Source organism: Bombina bombina, chromosome 1 (assembly GCF_027579735.1).
Source record: "Bombina bombina isolate aBomBom1 chromosome 1, aBomBom1.pri, whole genome shotgun sequence".
NCBI lineage: Eukaryota > Metazoa > Chordata > Amphibia > Anura > Bombinatoridae > Bombina > Bombina bombina.
This window is the reverse complement of record NC_069499.1, coordinates 490,835,012-490,856,964: the sequence shown is the minus strand read 5'-3', so window position 1 is coordinate 490,856,964 and position 21,953 is coordinate 490,835,012. Positions and strand designations below refer to the sequence as shown.

The following is a 21,953-nucleotide window of genomic DNA, read 5'->3' as shown; positions in this document are numbered from 1 at the left end:
TTGCATGATTTGGTATGCGGATATGGTGCAGATTTCCTCATGCCCGCCGTGGAGGCTTCCACTTTTTTATTTTTGATAAGGTTATTGATACCCTGATTCAGGCTAGGAAATCTGTTACCAGATGTATTCATCATAAAGTCTGGGGAAACTTTTTTTTTGTGTGGCTTGCTCGCAAAGTTACCATTAGAATTCTTTTAGAATTTTTTGTGTTTTTGAGTTTCTGCAGGAAGGCTTACATAAAGGTTCACAGCCAATTCACTGAAGTGCCAGATTTCTTCTCTTTCTGTTTTGCTAAAATTCTTGACTTCCAGGCCTTTGTACAGGCTCTGATCTGAATTAAACCAGTTATTTGTCCAGTTTCCTCCTTGGAATCTAAATCTGGTTTTGAGGGTTCTTCAAACTCCTCCTTTTGAGATGATGCATGATTTAGACCTTTAACTTTTATCCTAGAAAGGTTATTTTTCTTCTAGCTATTTCTTCAGTAGAAGGGTCTCTGAGCTTTAAGCTTTGACATGCAAATCTCCTTTTCAGATTTTTCATCAGGATTATGCTGTTCTTCACACTATCTATTCTTTCCTTCCTAAGGTGTTATCTAGGAAATAGAGGTTCCTTCTTTTTGTCCAGCTTCTAAGAATTCTAAGAAGTGTCTTCTCCGCAACTTGACTGTTGTAAGTGCTTGCAGATATTATTTGGGCCTTGCAAAGGTCACAAAGTTCTGGGTGTTACTTTATCAGCTTGGCTTAAAGCCTTCATTTTCAAGGTTTATTTGGTTGCAGGGAAAACTCCCCCTAAGCGCATTACTGCTCATTCCGTGGACTCCACGGTTTGGTTATTGATTCCCACACGTGATGACTGGTGGACTCTCACGATCTGATAAAAGAAAACAAAATGTATACTTACCTGATAAATTCATTTATTTTATGATGTTGAGAGTCCACGAGCCCCACCCTTTATTTTTGTTCAGGTGGCGGCAATACTTGTTTTGCACTTCTCTACCCCCCTTTATCTTTTCTTTTTTCCCCTCATCTACTTGGCTATTTGTATGACTGATGATAATGGAAAGTGGGAGGGATTTAAAACTCTAGTGTGTTGGAGTGTCTTTTGCCTCCTCCTAGTGGTCAGGAGGGGAATATTCAAACACATGACTCATGGATTCTCACCATCATGAAATAAATTTCAGATAAGCATACATTTTGTTTTTCAATGAGACAGTTAATCTAAAGTTGTATACATTGATATTAAAACTGACGGGAAGTGCAAGAGAGATTGTTGACTGGCTGATAAGTCTCTATTGTTGGACATTGATATGGCCCTACAACCATAAAATTAAAAATTACATTTTTACTCACAGCAGAGGAACATCCGTTTTTCAAAACACAAAATACTATATTATGTTTAAAAATTCTCTTTTTAGATGCAGCATAAGAAAGCTTGAATGTAATATCCCTTTCGTGGTTGTTGTGCCTTGAGTCTAAGTATAGCTAAAGTACATCACTGAAGTGCTTCTATCTTTAAATTAATTTATGTTTATTTCGATGACTAATAACAGATAAGGACAAAGTGCACATTTTCCACTTGCCAAAGAAAGACCATGTGACTTGCATTACTTGTGTGTGAATGCACTTGCTCAAGTGTCCTATTTCTAGTCTTCTGTGGTGAAAATAAGAGCTAGAGTTCCTTGAATAAAAGCAATCACAGGCAATAACATAGAAGATCATTTAGTCATTCTATAACCTTTTTAAACTTTGACTGTTTGTCATCAAGAGATCATGAATAGAACTGAATGAGATGATTTTAAGTATGTCCACTGGCACTTTGAGTTACTCTTCACTGATAAAGCATCTTAAAATAACATTTTATAATCCCATTTCCTACCTAGACAATTTTTAATATTGTGTTTCTCTGTGACTGGTCCCTATTTGTTATATATTTTTTTATTTTATATTTATTCATTAGTAAAACTACTAGCTGTTTATTGAAAAAGAAACCGTATTCTGTGGTGTCAGTATATGGCCGGGTTATAATACAATATATTTAATAATTATTCTTTAAAACAAACCCCCAATAAAATGCATATACAAAACAATTAAAATTAATGTAAATTCCTAAATTCTTTATATTAGTTAAATTTATAAACACATTGAATTATATTTATAGGAACCAGATTGTGAATCAAACTATACAAGCGTAAACTGTTACAATATTCTTTACAAAGCAAACCAAATATACCTTTAGAATTAACCTTATTCACAATTGAATTGCATTAACCCCTTAATGACAACTGACGTACCAGGTACGTCATGCATTAACTTACAGTTAATGACAATAGACGTACCTGGTACGTCCGTTGTCTAAGAGAGTGCTGGAAGCGATCGCAATCGCTTCCAGCAGCTCTCAGGGTATTGCAGTGATGCCTCCATATGGAGGCATCCTGCAATACCCTTTCAGAAGACTCCGATGCAGAGAGAGCCACTCTGTGGCCCTCTCTGCACCGGTAGCGATGGTGCCGGTTCGTTGGTGGGTGGGAGCGCAACAGGGAGGCGGGTGGGCGGCCCATCGCTACCCGGCATCCGGCTCCTGTAAGTGCAATGTGCATGCCGGGAGCGTGCGGGGGCACGCATGCGCGCGCGCGTGCGATTAGCTACCCACACTGACACCAATGAGGAGGGAAGAGGGGGGAAAAAATAAATATATAAGGATCTGGGAGGGGGAGGGGGTTGGGGTATTGTGGGGGGCTGCTACACTACAGAAAACATTTAAAATGGCAATAAAAGATCAAAAAAACACTTTTTTGGGGGGCAAATTGGGTACTGGCAGACAGCTGCCAGTACCCAAGATGGCGGCAATTAGGTAGGGGAGAGGGTTAGAGAGCTGGGGGGGGGGATCATGGAGGTTGGGGCTAAGGCAGGAGTCCATCACAGCTAAAACATTTTATTTTTTTTTATTAAAAAAAAGAAAAACTCCTTTTATTTAGTACTGGCAGACTTTCTGCCAGTACTTAAGATGGCGGGGACAATTGTGGGGTGGGGGAGGGAAGAGAACTGTTTGGGAGGGATCAGGGGGTGGGATGTGTCAGGTGGGAGGCTGATCTCTACCCTAAAGCTAAAATTAACCCTGCAAGCTCCCTACAAGCTACCTAATTTAACCCCTTAACTGCTGGGCATAATTTACGTGTGGTGCGCAGCAGCATTTAGCGGCCTTCTACTTACCAAAAAGCAACCCCAAAGCCATATAAGTCTGCTATTTCTGAACAAAGGGGATCCCAAAGAAGCATTTACAACCATTTGTGCCTTAATTGCAGAAGCTGTTTGTAAATAATTTCAGTGGGAAACCTAAAGTTTGTGACAAAATTTGTGAAAAAGTGAACTTTTTTTTTTATTTGATGACATTTGGCGGTGAAATGGTGGCATGAAATATACCAAAATGGGCCTAGATCAATACTTTGGGTTGTCTTCTAAAAAAATATATATACATGTCAAGGGATATTCAGGTATTCCTGACAGATATCAGGGTTCCAATGTAACTAGCGCTAATTTTGAAAAAAAGTTGTTTGGAAATAGCAAAGTGCTACTTGTATTTATGGCCTTATAACTTGCAAAAAAAGTAAAGAACATGTAAACATTGGGTATTTCTAAACTCAGGACAAAATTTAGAAACTATTTAGCATAGGTGTTTTTTGGTGATTGTAGATGTGTAACAGATTTTGGGGGTCAAAGTTAGAAAAAGTGTGTTTTTTTCAAATTTTTCCTCATGTTTTATATTTTTTTTATAGGAAATTATAAGATATGATGAAAATAATGGTATCCTTAGAAAGTCCATTTAATGGCGAGAAAAACGGTATATAATATGTGTGGGTACAGTAAATGAGTAAGAGGGAAATTACAGCTAAACACAAACACTGCAGAAATGTAAAAATAGCCATTGTCATTAAGGGTAAGAAAATTGAAAAATGGTCCGGTCATTAAGGGGTTAAAATACCACAATGAGATACCAAAATATGAGCCACTAACATTCAGACCAGTACAATTAAGCTATTTAGCCCACAAATTCTATACAACTCTAATTAAAACATCAGAAATTGTATATATTATTTGTGCAAACAACCAACTCATATGTCAATTTATCTGAGCTGAAATGATTTCTTAATTATCTACAATTAAGATAAATTCTAAAATATATTTATATATTTGCAAAGATAAATTAATTAGCATGAATGATTAGTTTTAAGATACACAAGATTATGAATGCAAGCTAAAATACATTGCCATTTTAAATCTACTAACTGCAATTAGTTATAGTTACCAAATACTTTTGATTTAAATACTTTACATATATTTATCAATCGCGTATACTTCACAAAAAAAAATAAACAAATCGATATTTCAGCTTCCAGAACTTCTTGTTTCACCTCATATGAATAAGGGTATTGCAATATGGATAATAACAAGGTAGCCCAATTCTGCTTATAGTGACTGTGTCCCAACGCAGCAAGTTATCAGTCTAAAGTTCAGCAAATAGTCAGCCAGCCTCTTCTATCCTTTTGCATTCAGGTTATATCACGTGATAATCCCACCCCTTTTTATTCTAATCATTAGTGAAATAGCATGATAGGCCCTTCGGAAGCTTGTCTCTGATTCACCCTTGCGGACTTGTTTCTGAATCGCCCCTGGATCTGAACATCTCATGGGTTATTTTGGGAAACGCCTCCCTGAGCAGCCAAATGCCTCTTGGCTGCAATACCGCTTCTGCTCTATAGGTGGCAGCAGACACCCAGGAATGCAGCCCTATAATCAAATATTGCTAACAGTCTAATACATCCTTATAAAGTGATTATTTAACATACTATAACTTTTAGCATTAATAAACCTCTCTTGTCAGCATCTATATTTCATTTAGCATAACAGAAGATGTACAATTGGACACCAAACACCAGTATTTTATCAATTTCTATGATAAAATAGAAGATATCCATGTTTATGGATAATATTCATAGGACATCTTGCTGTCTGTAAAAGAAACACATGTTGTTAAAAATGTCAAACATTTATACATCTATTTGCAGTATTTATCAAGCTCAGCAAATATTTATCTAATATGTTACTATTAGTCACTGCTTTTTAGGTCCACAAATACCCATTGTTATACAGTATTTAAGATTATACAGGCTGTATTTTAAAAATGAATTTAACAGCTGCAATGTCACATGTTGAAATCTGGATTCTCAGGTTTTCAGCTTCCAATATTACCCTTCTTAGGCATAGACAATCTCCCAGATTCATGTGTTCATATTTAATATGTTGTCTGAATATATACACATATATTCATTTGAGTATCTTAACTACATGAAGATTATATAGATAATTTGTTATCAAAAGTATATAGGTTAAGATATTTTGAAATCTTAATTATTGGCTTCTATGCTTCCAAGGAACACATGACTGGACAGGATGTGTATGTTGCTCAGCAGGGGATCATTTAACATGTAGATGGTAAAAAGCTACAATTCTTTGAACATGTTTGTAGATTCAATCATTCCCACAGACGGACCGTCTATTCCCCACAGGGGGCCTTTGAGTTCATTACCTATCTTGGGCAGGAAGCCCATATATGGGCATACACCTCTGATGCTCCATCATGCTAATATTCACTTTGAAGTAGCCCACTAGTTTTATTTATACAACAGTCTAAGCCTTTGTTCTTTCTGAAATAACTATGCAAACAATTTCATTGATGAGTGAAAGAGGGGGGCTGGTTTACACAGCCAAATATAATTTGGCAGAGTAAATACAACTGCTGTAACCAGTTTCATGTATAATGAATCCTGTGGTCTTAACAACCATATATATATTAAATTATATATATATATATATATATATATATATATATATATATATATATATATATATATATATATATATATATTGTTTAATAATCTTCACAGATACCCTGACACTGGTATCTATGGGGTACTTTGTAACCTATATGTATTCTAACCTAAACATAAAATAATATTTTTATTTTTCCAGGTTTCAAAGCCACCTACTGATACTAAAGAAGAAAATGCTCCTATTAAAGAGAACATTACTAATACACTGGATACTTCAGACCAAGATACACAACAGACTTCAAGTATATGTGATCAGCCTTCCAATTCAAATATTGACCGTGTTTCAGACACCCTGAAGATGCACATTACAATCATGAACTTACTGTTATGGGTTACACTGCTCTGTTTGCCTTCCTTTATTTACTGGTTAAAGAATCTCAGGTATAAATTGAATGTACTATGCAATATATTCTAGGCCACTTGCCAACATGATAATGTTATGAAATGAATGTTCTAAAAGGCTGTGTCTTGTACAGATTACCAGTGCTGAAGGGCCTATAATGATGGCGGGAGAGTGTTTTTCTAAGGAGAGTTTGTAATGTTATTTATATATAATTTCCATGTCATGGATGTAGGGCAACAGATAGCTCACATTAATTAATTATTCTCTTAAACTCAGCTTGTTAAATGATCAACACTTCTGTAGGTTTTGAGTGTCAGTCAGTCATGACTGGTACAAAGGAGAGAGTGAATATACAAATGAAAGTGTTAAAATACAGAAGGAAGGTAGTGTGGCACAAATGGACAAGATGACACATAGGCACAAATAAATGTGTTTTGTAGTAAAGATGCTAAATGGGCTTTATTATATAATATATGTTGATTTCTGGCAGCATATAATGAAAATCTGGTCATTGCTGTATAAAAAGTTGTAGTTACTTTGTTTTGTATGTACTTGCATTGCTTATCTATATTAATATGTATTGCTTTAAGGTATTAAATAGTCCTTTCTAAATTATGCTTGAGCAGGGACAGTTTAAGACATTGTGGTGCTTGGGTAAGAGAATTAAATGCTGCCCACCACTATCTGTCCCATACAACCTATACCCCATCATAGCACTGCAGTACATCCTCAAAGAGATATAGATATAAAGAACAGAAAATGCAGCCATTCAAAACACATAATAACATACTTATTATATGCTGCCATTGAGTACACTGGTATTAGTGGCACACTTAGGGATTACTGTAAAATGGTATTAAGAAGGCACACTAAAGCTGGCACACTCAACTGTAGACTGGTATTCACCCTACTTGCTGCCCCTGAGAAATGCTGCCTGGGTCCCCTGGTCCCAAGGAGCCCTTTATAGAGCAGGCCCTGTGCCTTTGGCATATTTTGTTATTTTTTATCAAACTAACTCTAATGAACCCCCGCCATGTGCACCCTAACTTTATTTTCTCATGTTGTGTACATGGTTGAGATGGCATACTGTGTGGGAGGTAAGGTCAGATATACTACTCTTGTGCAATTAGATCTGACATGTTACATGATAGACATCTTACTGTCCCCTCTGGTCTATAGTCTTCTGGGTGATTTTGAGTTACTGGAATGTTGAGTAACTGTTCTTCTAAAATATTCAGTTTATTTGGATAATTGTGATGTGGTGTCACTCCTGAATTATTCAGTTTAGTTGTACAATTGTGATGTGGTGTCACTGCCCTTCTGCAATATTCAGTTTAGTTGTACACTTGTGATGTGACTTCACTTCTCTTATGAAATATTCAGTTTACTTGTACAATTGTTATGGCGGTCTGCTATACTTAGGCTAAGTCCTATACAGCGCCCTCCACTAATATTGGCACTTTTGGTACATATCAGCAAATAAGGCTGTGAAAATTTTGTTTTTATTGTTTAACCTTTTGATCTTTTGTAAAAAAAAAAAAAAATACACAAAAATACTCTGCTCTCATGGATATCAAACATTGCAGTCACAACAAAGGTTTATCCAAAAAATATAAATAAATCTTTTTTTAAATATATGTGTGGCACAATTATTGGCACCCTTTTAGTCAATATTTTGTGCTACCTCCCTTTGCCAATATAACAGCTCTGAGTCTACCTTAGACCATTCCTCCATTTAGAATCTCTCCAGATCCTTCAAATTTTGAGGTTGATGCTGGTGGACTCTCCTCTTCAGTTCACCCAGGTTTTCTATGGGGTTCAAGTCTGGGGACTGGGATGGCCATGGCAAGACCTTGATTTTTTTTTTTGGATTTTTTTTTTTTTAATTATATTTTTATTTTCAATTTTAAAACAAAAACAAAATCATAAACATATATGAATACAAGACCATTTCAATTACAAAACATTTCGCTTGTCTCTACTGGTGGTAGCCCCAGTTTAATAGTTTGTGGCTCGATCAATAGATCTCCCCAATACAGTCCAGATGGTACCTAAACAATCCATTAGTGCTGGTGAGTTAGGTTGACAGTTTCTCATTGAAATGTAAAATGGTCGAGATATAATTGTAACCTAAGTTTCCATTAACAGACTGTGGGAGAAAAAATCACATCGACAAAGCCATATTTTTACCGGCAAACAATTTTCAACTGAGGTCTCTTGATGTGAGTTAGGAAAGCAATTCACACAACAGATACAAATACAAATGAGAACCATATCACTCTGTCACATATATTATGAGCATAACAAAAACAAAAACATGGACCTTGGTTACTCAGAATTGCCATTTCAGCTCTTTTCTAGTTTCCACATCAAAAGTTTATCCTTCCATTTTAAGCATTTATGTTTGGGCCCTAGCCACTATCCCAAGAAATCTGCGTCCCTACACAAAATTGTAGCTTATTTCTTGAATCTATATTTATATGAATCCCATAAAAATAACATGTCTTCATATAGATTTAACCTTCCCCCTCGAAGGTTGTAAAATCTTTCCAGGATAAGGTCTGAATCTACAAGAGCTATCCACTCATTAATGTCGGGAATGTTGGATGTCTTCCAATTCCTGGGTATCATTTGTTTAGCCACATTAATCATTATTAGGAATAACTGCCTTCTAATCCTACATGGAATTTGTGGAGTTTCAGATAGGTAAATTACCTAAAGACTGGGAGTTAATTGTGTGTGTAATGCTGCATTAATTTCCACAATTTTTTTTTCTCCAAAAAACATTAATTGGATCATATTTCCACCAAATATGGCTCATATTGCCAATTTGATCCCCACATCTCCAGCAAATGTTAGAGCATTTTTTGAATATGTAATTAATTTTTGCGGGCGTTAAGTACCGTCTCATGAATATTTTAATGTTTGTTTCTTTAGCTCTAGAGGAATGGGCAGATTTTGATAGATTACGGAATCTGTTGTACCAATCTTTAGGCGGAGTGTTTGTACCCATTTCCCTATCCCAGCTTTTTGTATAGGTTGGGAGATTAGGAAATCTGTTATCTAGAACTATGTTGCATAGCGTGGATATTGACTTTTGGGATTTCCTATCATATATACAAATTGTGCTGGAGATAGTGTGAATTCCGACTTATATCTATGTGAATAAATAAAGTGTCTAGTTTGGTGATATATAAACCAGGAGGAGAAAAACGGAATTCCCAGTTCATTTAGCTGCTTTTTTTATTTTAACTTGCCTTTCTCTGTAATTGTGAAAATGGGTATTTGAGAAGCGAATGTACTATCGATATGTGTGTGTTCTTCAAGGCCTGGTGGGAATTCTTGGTTTAGTAGTAATTTCGTGAATGGAGAGAATCTGGTGGAGATATTTTTATATGTTTTTAATATGTGTTGCCAATCTTTCCAGGTTTCATTTGTGATTGAGAGTTGGGAGATAACCGACTGTTTCATGGCTGAGAGATCCCAGCAGCAACTGCCTAGGTTCTCTGCATCTGCCAGGAAGTTTTCTAACTGTACTCAGCCTTTGGAATTTGTTTAATTAAAACTGCACCATTCTGCAATTCTCTGTAGTGATATTGCTAATTTATATGAGTTAAGGTGTGGAATTCCCAGACCTCCCCTGTCAAGAGTCCTGTAAATTGTGCTTTTATTAATACGTGGTACCCTTCGCCCCCACACATAATCGTTTATAATTTTCTGCATAACATCTATGTCCTTTGATATGTTCTGTATGGGGACTGTTTGTAACAAATATAAAGCTTTAGGTAATACAGGGAGTGCAGAATTATTAGGCAAATGAGTATTTTGACCACATCATCCTCTTTATGCATGTTGTCTTACTCCAAGCTGTATAGGCTCGAAAGCCTACTACCAATTAAGCATATTAGGTGATGTGCATCTCTGTAATGAGAAGGGGTGTGGTCTAATGATATCAACACCCTATATCAGGTGTGCATAATTATTAGGCAACTTCCTTTCCTTTGGCAAAATGGGTCAAAAGAAGGACTTGACAGGCTCAGAAAAGTCAAAAATAGTGAGATATCTTGCAGAGGGATGCAGCACTCTTAAAATTGCAAAGCTTCTGAAGCGTGATCATCGAACAATCAAGCGTTTCATTCAAAATAGTCAACAGGGTCGCAAGAAGCGTGTGGAAAAACCAAGGTGCAAAATAACTGCCCATGAACTGAGAAAAGTCAAGCGTGCAGCTGCCAAGATGCCACTTGCCACCAGTTTGGCCATATTTCAGAGCTGCAACATCACTGGAGTGCCCAAAAGCACAAGGTGTGCAATACTCAGAGACATAGCCAAGGTAAGAAAGGCTGAAAGACGACCACCACTGAACAAGACACACAAGCTGAAACGTCAAGACTGGGCCAAGAAATATCTCAACTGATTTTTCTAAGGTTTTATGAACTGATGAAATGAGAGTGAGTCTTGATGGGCCAGATGGATGGGCCCGTGGCTGGATTGGTAAAGGACAGAGAGCTCCAGTCCGACTCAGACGCCAGCAAGGTGGCGGTGGAGTAGTGGTTTGGGCTGGTATCATCAAAGATGAGCTTGTGGGGCCTTTTCGGGTTGAGGATGGAGTCAAGCTCAACTCCCAGTCCTACTGCCAGTTTCTGGAAGACACCTTCTTCAAGCAGTGGTACAGGAAGAAGTCTGCATCCTTCAAGAAAAACATGATTTTCATGCAGGACAATGCTTCATCACACGCGTCCAAGTACTCCACAGCGTGGCTGGCAAGAAAGGGTATAAAACAAGAAAATCTAATGACATGGCCTCCGTGTTCACCTGATCTGAACCCCATTGAGAACCTGTGGTCCATCATCAAATGTGAGATTTACAAGGAGGGAAAACAGTACACCTCTCTGAACAGTGTCTGGGAGGCTGTGGTTGCTGCTACACGCAATGTTGATGGTGAACAGATCAAAACACTGACAGAATCCATGGATGGCAGGCTTTTGAGTGTCCTTGCAAAGAAAGGTGGCTATATTGGTCACTGATTTGTTTTTGTTTTGTTTTTGAATGTCAGAAATGTATATTTGTGAATGTTGAGATGTTATATTGGTTTCACTGGTAAAAATAAATAATTGAAATGGGTATATATTTGTTTTTTGTTAAGTTGCCTAATAATTATGCACAGTAATAGTCACCTGCACACACAGATATCCCCCTAAAATAGCTATAACTAAAAACAAACTAAAAACTACTTCCAAAACTATTCAGCTTTGATATTAATGAGTTTTTTGGGTTCATTGAGAACATGGTTGTTGTTCAATAATAAAATTAATCCTCAAAAATACAACTTGCCTAATAATTCTGCACTCCCTGTAGTACTATTTTCGTTGCTTGGATGCGCCCTAGCCAAGAAATATTCTTTAAAGACCAGGAGGACGTCAAGGATTGAAACTCGTTGATCAGTCCCCTGTAGTTGAGTATACGTGTTTGATGTAACTCAGGAGTTAGAAATATACCCAAATATTTTAGACATTTTGGTTGGACTTTCAGAGGACATCTGGAACTAATGGACTCTAAAGTTCGTGAAGGGACATTTACCGGTAAAAATTCTGATTTTAACATATTTACTAAGAAGTTGGAGACTTCCCCAAATGTGGAGATCTCTTGCATGGCATGGGATATGGAATTTAAGGGGTCCGATAGAGTTAGTAGCAAGTCATTCACAAATATTGCTAACTTGTGAGATCTATCGCCTATGTCAATGCCCTGTATATTGGGATTTGCCCTAATCTTGATAGCCAGTGGTTCTAGGCATAAGATAAATAACAGTGGGGAAAGGGGACAGCCCTGTCTGGATCCGTTTCTGATTTCAAATGGGTCTGAGAGAGTACCATTTACTCTTACCTGGGCAGTCGGATTAGAATATAGAGCCAAGATTTTCTGTATAAAGGGGGTAGGAAAGTCAAATTGTCGTAGTGTCAAGTCTAAATATGTCCAGTCTAATCTGTCAAATGCCTTTTCTGCGTCTGTTGAAAGAAATATGGTGGAGGAATTTGTTTTCACAGCATATTCAATTAGGTTAAGAACTTTAACAGTATTATCCTTAGCCTCCCTATTTGGCACAAAGCCAGCCTGATCTTGATGTATTAGTTGTGGGAGTAGTTTATTTATACGAGTGGATAGGATTTTGGCATATACTTATAAATCAATATTGAGTAGAGATATTGGGCGGATATTAGCCTATTTATCTGGAGTCTTCCCTGGTTTCTCCAATACCGTAATATGGGCCTGAAGCATGGGGTCTGGAAAAGGCGAGGAGTCTGATATGGAATTAAAGAGATTAGTTAAGTGAGGTGCAAGAAGCTTTGCAAATGTTTTATAATAAAGGCCTGTAAAGCCATCTGGGCCAGGGGATTTATTAAGTTTTAAAAGCTTTTATAACATCTAATACCTCTTTAATGGATATGGGCTGAGTTAGAGCTTCCTTTTGTTCGGGTTTAACCTGTGGCAAGATTACCTGGTCTAGGTACTGGTGACATTTGCGAGAGTGTGAGTTGATGTCTCTGTTGGGAAATAAATTGTATAGTTTGTGATAAAATGTCTTAAATTTGGACGCTATAGTTAGTGTGTCTTCTTTGTTTTTGCCTGCTGTGTTTTTAATTGAATGAATATATGTTTTTTTTAAGGGCTCTAGCTAGCCACCTACCAGATTTGTTACCTTCTTGGTAGAATGTCTGATTGAAAGACAATAACTGTTGTTGGATGATGATTTGTAAAGCTTTGTTAAATTGGTTTCTTTTGGTATTCAATTTTTCAAGTATTTGAGTGTCCCCTGGAGATTTCTTGTGTAAGAGGTCTAATTCTGAGATCTCTTTAGCTAGTTTTGTGTGTGCATCTCTGTTCTGTTTTATTAATTGAGCCTTTAATTTAAGAAAATCGCCCCTGATGGTGCATTTGTGGGCTTCCCAAAGGGTCGTGGTGTGAATGTCAGGGGTGTTATTTGTTAAAAAATAAGATTTAATTAACTCCGACAACTCTCTAATCCGTTTCTTCCCCTTGAGTAGGGACTCATCAAGTCTCCATTGGTAAGCTCTAAGAGGAGCAGAGGGCCAAATTAATCTACAAGAGACTAGAGAATGATCTGACCATGTGGAGTGTATTATTTTTGCTTCTTTTATGAAGGAAAGCGCTAGGTGATCCACAAAAATATAATCTAATCTAGAGTAACTTTTCTGGGGATTAGAAAAAAAGGTGAAGTCTCTTTTTTGTTGGTTTAAATATCTCCATGTATCATGGAGTCCTAACAGTTTAAGGTTTTGCCAAATGGATTCTAAGTGTGGAATTTTTACTCTTGTGTTTAGGTTGGTGCAATCTAGCATGGGATCAAGTGGAACATTCAGATCTCTAGCCGTCACTAGGGGGCCTTTGGACTGTTCTAAAATAGTGTTAGTAATGGTAGTGATGAACCTGTGTTGATTCCTATTTGGTGCATAGAAATTCACTAAAGTTATGGATTTACCATAGAGGCATAGGAATCTCCCCTCCCTATCCTTTTCAATATGGGTTTTTGTGAAGGGTACAGATTTATGTATTAATATGCATACTCTTTTTTTTTTTTTTGAGGAGTGGGTAATAAAGACAGGTTTATTTTATTTTTTGAAAACTTCAGTCACCTCTGCACCTTTTTAGCCTATCCTTTTCTCTTCCTATAACCTTCGGCCGAATGACTGAGGGTGGAGGGGAAGAGGAGGGGCTATATATACAGCTCTGCTGTGGTGCTCTTTGCCACTTCCTGTTAGCAGGAGGTTAATATCCCACAAGTAAGGATGAAATCCGTGGACTCATCATATTGTAAAAGAAAGTAATTTATCAGGTAAGCATAAATTTATTTTTTATTTTTTTGGATAACCTGTGTTGTGTTTGCAATTATTTGATATTGTTGTGGATATTCACTCTGGACTGAATAACTTTTCAGACCACGACAGGTTAAAGAGGGTTCGTTTATTGAAAATCACACTGCAGTGAGGAGAGAATGAATACAAAGTTTTTCTCTGGGGGGGGGGGTCAGTCCCCATCCCAGGTATTTATACACAGGAGACAGGGCATTCCTGGACTCCATATCTAGGCTAATACAGTTTGATTGGCTAGCTAAAAAATGCAAGGGTTTTTACCAAATATGGTTATAACATAAGTAAATTACAGTAAGACAAAATTCTATTCACTAAGTTCTATTCCTTAGAGTAGCTGGTTTAACTGTCTGACCGTATATCAAAAAAGGGCAAAGGTCAGGGATGAACTAATGCCTGCTTTTTTTGAGACATTCCTTATGTTTACAAAGAGAGTTGTTTAAAAAGCATATCATTCTACAAGCTTACTTAATTTATGGTATACATACATTCATATACACATATATATTTGGCCTACCAGGACAACAAAGAATAGAAAGAGATTAGATTTAGAAAGAATAAACAGACATACACTAGCTACCATTAAACATAGCCCCATTAAACAAGACTGGCCTGCATAAAAATAAACCCATTCAGACCTCACAAAGCACTGCAAAAAATAAATAAATAAGATATTGCTTATTATTTTCAACAATATGCAGGAGAGCAGAGTATTTTTGAGTATTTTCTCTTGTTAAGTGTATCCAGTCCACGGATCATCCATTACTTGTGGGATATTCTCCTTCCCAACAGGAAGTTGCAAGAGGAAGTTGCTCCCCTCACTGCCATATCCAGTCATTCTCTTGCAACTCTCAACAAAGATGGACGTAGTAAGAGGAGAGTGGTGTATTATAGTTAGTTTTTTAACTTCAATCAAAAGTTTGTTATTTTTAAATGGTACCGGAGTGTACTGTTTCCTCTCAGGCAGCATTAGAAGAAGAATCTGCCTGTGATTTCTATGATCTTAGCAGAAGTAACTAAGATCCACTGCCGTTCTCACATATTCTGAGGAGTGAGGTAACTTCAGAGGGGGAATGGCGTGCAGGTTTTCCTGCAGTAAGGTATGTGCAGTTAACATATTTCTAGGGATGGAATTTGCTAGAAAAATGCTGCTGATACCGGATTAATGTAAGTTAAGCCTTAAATGCAGTGATAGCGACTGGTATCAGGCTTATTAACAGAGATACATACTCTTATAAAAGTGTAATATAAAACGTTTCCTGGCATGTTAATCGTTTTTATATATGTTTGGTGACAAAACTTATTGGGGCCTAGTTTTTTTCCACATGGCTGGCTTGATTTTTGCCTAGTAACAGGCTTTCCACTGTTGCAATATGAGTGGGAAGGGCCTATTTTAGTGCTTTTCTGTGCAGATAAAAATACTGACAGAGACATTCAGCTTCCTTCTGCATGATACAGGACATCTCTGAAGGGCTCAAAAGGCTTCAAAGTCGTGTTTGAGGAGGGTAACAATCACAGTAGACTGTGGCAGTTGTTTTGACTGTGTTTAAAAAACGTTTTTGTCATTTATTATTCTGTTTTTGTTATTAAGGGGTTAATCATCCATTTGCAAGTGGGTGCAATGCTCTGCTGACTTGTTACACTGTAAAAATTTTGTTAGTGTAACTGCCTTTTTTCACTGTTATTTCAAATTTTGTCAAAATTTGTTTCTCTTAAAGTCACAGTAACGTTTTTTTATATTGCTTGTTAACTTGCTTTAAAGTGTTTTCCAAGCTTGCTAGTCTCATTGCTAGTCTGTACAAACATGTCTGAAACAGAGGATACTTGTTCATTATGTTTAAAAGCCATGGTAGAGCCCCATAGGAGAATGTGTACTAAATGTATTGATTTCACCTTAAACAGTAAAGATCAGTCTTTATCTATAAAAGAATTGTCACCAGAGGGGTCTGTCGAGGGGGAAGTTATGCCGACTAACTCTCCCCACGTGTCGGACCCTTCGCCTCCCGCTCAAGGGACGCACGCTAATATGGTGCCAAGTACATCAGGGACGCCCATAGCGATTACTTTGCAGGACATGGCTGCAATCATGAATAATACCCTGTCAGAGGTATTATCCAGATTGCCTGAATTGAGAGGCAAGCGCGATAGCTCTGGGGTTAGATGAGATACAGAGCGCGTAGATGCTGTAAGAGCCATGTCTGATACTGCGTCACAATATGCAGAACCTGAGGACGGAGAGCTTCAGTCTGTGGGTGACGTCTCTGAATCGGGGAGACCTGATTCAGAGATTTCTAATTTTAAATTTAAGCTTGAGAACCTCCGTGTATTGCTTGGGGAGGTATTAGCTGCTCTGAATGACTGTGACACAATTGCAGTGCCAGAGAAATTGTGTAGGCTGGATAAATACTATGCAGTGCCGGTGAGTACTGATGTTTTTCCAATACCTAAAAGGCTTACAGAAATTATTGGTAAGGAGTGGGATAGGCCCGGTGTGCCCTTTTCCCCACCTCCTATATTTAGAAAAATGTTTCCAATAGATGCCACTACACAGGACTTATGGCAGACTGTCCCTAAGGTGGAGGGGAGCAGTTTCTACTTTAGCAAAGCGTACCACTATCCCGGTTGAGGACAGTTGTGCTTTTTCAGATCCAATGGATAAAAAATTAGAGGGTTACCTTAAGAAAATGTTTATTCAACAAGGTTTTATTTTACAGCCCCTTGCATGCATTGCGCCTGTCACTGCTGCGGTGGCATTCAGGTTTGAGGCCCTGGAAGAGGCCATCCATACAGCTCCATTGACTGAAATTGTTGACAAGCTTAGAACTCTTAAGCTAGCTAACTCATTTGTTTCTGATGCCATTGTTCATTTGACTAAACTAACGGCTAAGAATTCCGGATTCGCCATCCAGGCGCGTAGGGCGCTATGGCTCAAATCCTGGTCAGCTGATGTGACTTCAAAGTCTAAATTACTCAACATTCCTTTCAAGGGGCAGACCTTATTCGGGCCTGGTTTGAAAGAAATTATTGCTGACATTACTGGAGGTAACGGTCATACCCTTCCTCGGGACAGGGCCAAATCAATTCCTCTGCTTCAAAACAAGAGGGAACTTTTGCTCAATCCAAGCAGGCCTGGAAACCTAACCAGTCCTGGAACAAGGGCAAGCAGGCCAGAAAGCCTGCTGCTGCCTCTAAGACAGCATGAAGGAGCGGCCCCCTATCTGACAACGGATCTAGTAGGGGGCAGACTCTCTCTCTTCGCCCAGGCGTGGGCAAGAGATGTTCAGGATCCCTGGGCGTTGGAGATCATATCTCAGGGATATCTTCTGGACTTCAAAGCTTCTCCTCCACAAGGGAGATTTCACCTTTCAAGATTATCTGCAAACCAGATAAAGAAAGAGGCATTCCTAAGCTGCGTACAAGATCTCCTTGTAATGGGAGTGATCCATCCAGTTCCGCGGACGGAACAAGGACAGGGGAACCTTCAGACCAATTTTGGATTTAAAGATCCTAAACAAATTCCTCAGAGTTCCGTCATTCAAGATGGAAACTATTTGAACCATTTTACCCATGATCCAAGAGGGTCAGTACATGACCACAGTAGACTTAAAGGATGCCTACCTTCACATTCCGATTCACAAGAATCATCATCAGTTCCTGAGGTTTGCCTTTCTAGACAGGCATTACCAATTTGTAGCTCTTCCATTCGGGTTGGCTACAGCCCCAAGAATTTTTACAAAGGTTCTGGGCTCACTTCTGGCGGTCCTAAGACCGCGAGGCATAGCGGTGGCTCCTTACCTGGACGATATCCTGATACAGGCGTCAAGCTTTCAAATTGCCAAATCTCATACAGAGATAGTTCTGGCATTCCTGAGGTCGCATGGGTGGAAAGTGAATGAAGAAAAGAGTTCTCTATCTCCTCTCATGAGGGTTTCCTTCCTAGGGACTCTAATAGATTCTGTAGAAATGAAAATTTACCTGACGGAGTCCAGGTTATCAAAACTTCTAAATGCTTGCCGTGTTCTTCACTCCATTCCGCGCCCCACGGTGGCTCAGTGCATGGAAGTAATCGGCTTAATGGTAGCGGCGATGGACATAGTGCCATTCGCGCGCCTGCATCTCAGACCGCTGCAATTATGCATGCTCAGTCAGTGGAATGTGGATTACACAGATTTGTCCCCTCTACTAAATCTGGATCAGGAAACCAGAGATTCTCTTCTCTGGTAGTTATCTCGGGCCCATCTGTCCAAGGGTATGACCTTTCGCAGACCAGATTGGACAGTTGTAACAACAGATGCCAGCCTTCTAGGTTGGGGTGCAGTCTGGAACTCCCTGAAGGCTCAGGAGGAGAAACTCCTCCCAATAAATATTCTGGAGTTAAGAGCAATATTCAATGCTCTTCTGGCTTGGCCTCAGCTAGCAACACTGAGGTTCATCAGATTTCAGTCGGACAACATCACGACTGTGGCTTACATCAACCATCAAGGTTGAACCAGGAGTTCCCTTGCGATGTCAGAAGTCTCCAAGATAATTCGCTGGGCAGAGACTCACTCTTGCCACCTGTCAGCGATCCATATCCCAGGTGTAGAGAACTGGGAGGCGGATTTTCATCCGGGGGAATGGGAACTCCATCCGGAGGTGTTTGCTCAATTGGTTCTCCGTTGGGGCAAACCAGAATTGGATCTCATGGCGTCTCGCCAGAACGCCAAGCTTCCTTGTTACGGATCCAGGTCCAGGGACCCAGAAGCAGCACTGATAGATGCTCTAGCAGCGCCTTGGTTCTTCAACCTGGCTTATGTGTTTCCACCGTTTCCTCTGCTCCCTCGTCTGATTGCCAAAATCAAACAGGAAAGAGCATCAGTGATATTGATAGCGCCTGCATGGCCACGCAGGACCTGGTATGCAGACCTAGTGGACATGTCATCCTATCCACCATGGACTCTGCCTCTGAGACAAGACCTTCTAATACAAGGTCCTTTCAATCATCCGAATCTACTTTCTCTGAGACTGACTGCATGGAGATTGAACGCTTGATCCTATCAAAGCGTGGCTTCTCCGAGTCAGTAATTGATACCTTAATACAGGCACGAAAGCCTGTCACCAGGAAAATTTACCACAAGATATGGCGTAAATATCTTCATTGGTGTGAATCCAAGAATTACTCATGGAGTAGGGTTAGGATTCCTAGGATATTGTCCTTCCTCCAAGAGGGTTTGGACAAAGGATTATCAGCTAGTTCTTTAAAGGGACAGATTTCTGCTCTGTCTATTCTTTTACACAAGCGTCTGGCAGAAGTTCCAGACGTTCAGGCATTTTGTCAGGCTTTGGTTAGAATTAAGCCTGTGTTTAAACCTGTTGCTCCTCCATGGAGCTTAAACTTGGTTCTTAAAGTTCTTCAAGGGGTTCCGTTTGAACCCCTTCATTCTATTGATATCAAACTTCTTTCATGGAAAGCTCTTTTTCTGATGGCTATTTCCTCGGCTCGAAGAGTCTCGGAGTTTTCTGCCTTACATTGTGATTCTCCTTATCTGATCTTTCATTCAGATAAAGTTGTTCTGCGTACAAAACCTGGGTTTTTACCTAAGGTGGTTTCTAACAAGAATATCAATCAAGAGATTGTTGTTCCATCATTATGTCCTAATCCTTCTTCAAAGAAGGAACGTCTTTTGCATAATCTAGACGTAGTCCGTGCCTTGAAGTTTTACTTACAGGCTACTAAAGATTTTCGCCAAACATCTAACCTGTTTGTTGTTTACTCTGGACAGAGGAGAGGTCAGAAGGCCTCGCCAACCTCTCTTTCTTTTTGGCTTCGGAGTATAATGCGTTTAGCCTATGAGACTGCTGGACAGCAGCCTCCTGAAAGGATTACAGCTCATTCTACTAGAGCTGTGGCTTCCACCTGGGCCTTTAAAAATGAGGCCTCTGTTGAACAGATTTGCAAGGCTGCAACTTGGTCTTCTTTTCATACTTTTTCCAAATTTTACAAATTTGATACTTTTGCTTCTTTGGAGGCTGTTTTTGGGAGAAAGGTTCTACAGGCAGTGGTTCCTTCCGTTTAAGTTCCTGCCTTGTCCCTCCCATCATCCGTGTACTTTAGCTTTGGTATTGGTATCCCACAAGTAATGGATGATCCGTGGACTGGATACACTTAACAAGAGAAAACATAATTTATGCTTACCTGATAAATTTATTTCTCTTGTAGTGTATCCAGTCCACGGCCCGCCCTGTCCTTTTCAGGCAGGTCTAAATTTTAATTAAACTACAGTCACCACTGCACCCTATGGTTTCTCCTTTCACGGCTTGTTTCGGTCGAATGACTGGATATGGCAGTGAGGGGAGGAGCTATATAGCAGCTCTGCTGTGGGTGATCCTCTTGCAACTTCCTGTTGGGAAGGAGAATATCCCACAAGTAATGGATGATCCGTGGACTGGATACACTACAAGAGAAATAAATTTATCAGGTAAGCATAAATTATGTTTTTTTAACAAAAGATCAAAAGTTTAAACAATAAAGACAAATTTTCACAGCCTTCTTTACTTCTATTTACCAAGGGTCCCAATATTAGTGGAGGTCACTGTATAATGTACTGTGCAACTATGAAATACCAGCTATATAACTACATCAGAAAATATGTTTATTTCAGGCAATGAAAATGGTCTCCTATTGTTTTCCATACACTAATAAACATATTTCTAAATATTTTAGGTGCAACCTTCGACTTGACCCTGACCCCAGTAGATATGTTGCTTTAATTCTCATTTTTATCCTGGAAATTTTGATGCATTCAAGTGCCCATTCAATTAAATCCAGGTAAGTTTATATTATTGTATTATCATTATAAATGAACATTGAACGGTAACCTTGGTTCCTTGTTGCTATACAAAAAAACAATATTAACTCTATAACTGCAGGTGATGACACATAGTCATGATCAGCTTAATGCCTTAACTGCAGATGAATACCAGGTGTTGTCATTAGGGTGACGTTTCTGATTTCTTTCATGTAATTGGCAAGAGTCCATGAGCTAGTGACGTATGGGATATACAATCCTACCAGGAGGGGCAAAGTTTCCCAAACCTCAAAATGCCTATAAATACACCCCTCACCACACCCACAATTCAGTTTTACAAACTTTGCCTCCTATGGAGGTGGTGAAGTAGGTTTCTACGTTGATATGCGCTTCTCAGCATTGTTGAAGCCCGATTTCCTCTGAGTACAGCGAATGTCAGCGGGACATGAAGGGAGTATCACTTATTGAATACGATGATTTCCCTAATGGGGGTCTATTTCATAGGTTCTCTGTTATCGGTCGTAGAGATTCATCTCCTACCTCCCTTTTCAGATCGATGATATACTCTCAATTTACCATTACCTCTACTGATAACTGTTTCAGTACTGGTTTGGCTATCTGCTATATGTGGATGGGTGTCTTTTGGTAAGTATGTTTTTTATTACTTAAGGCACCCCAGCTATGGTTTGGCACTTTATATATTTATATAAAGTTCTAAATATATGTATTGTACTTATATTTGCCATAAGGCAGGTTCATGTATTTCCTCCTGCAGACTGTCAGTTTCATATTTGGAGGAAATAAATATTTTAAGATTTTTTTTTTTTCTTACCTGGGGTTTAGTCTCTTTTTCTAATTGACTACTTTTTTCTTGCAAATTGCGAGCGGTATTAGGCCCGCGGGTGCACCAATTGCTAGACTTTATTGCGTCATTCTTTGCGCAAGAATTTTTTTTGCGTGAAGAATAAGTCCGTGACGCAACTTCGTCATTTCCAGCGTCATAGTTGATGCCGAAGCCTTACACACGGTTGTGTCGTTAGTGATGCGAG

At 38.8% G+C, this 21,953-nt stretch overlaps 1 protein-coding gene across 1 annotated transcript in view; it reads left to right on the top strand.

Annotated features, from left to right (window-relative positions):
- PGAP1 (post-GPI attachment to proteins inositol deacylase 1) overlaps positions 1-21,953 on the top strand; it is a 703,705-nt gene that overhangs the window by 670,777 nt on the left and 10,975 nt on the right. Inside the window, exons 26-27 of the mRNA XM_053698557.1 lie at positions 6,027-6,268; positions 20,820-20,924. Of these exons, the coding sequence (XP_053554532.1) occupies positions 6,027-6,268; positions 20,820-20,924 (347 nt within the window). The remainder of the gene's footprint in view (positions 1-6,026; positions 6,269-20,819; positions 20,925-21,953) is intronic.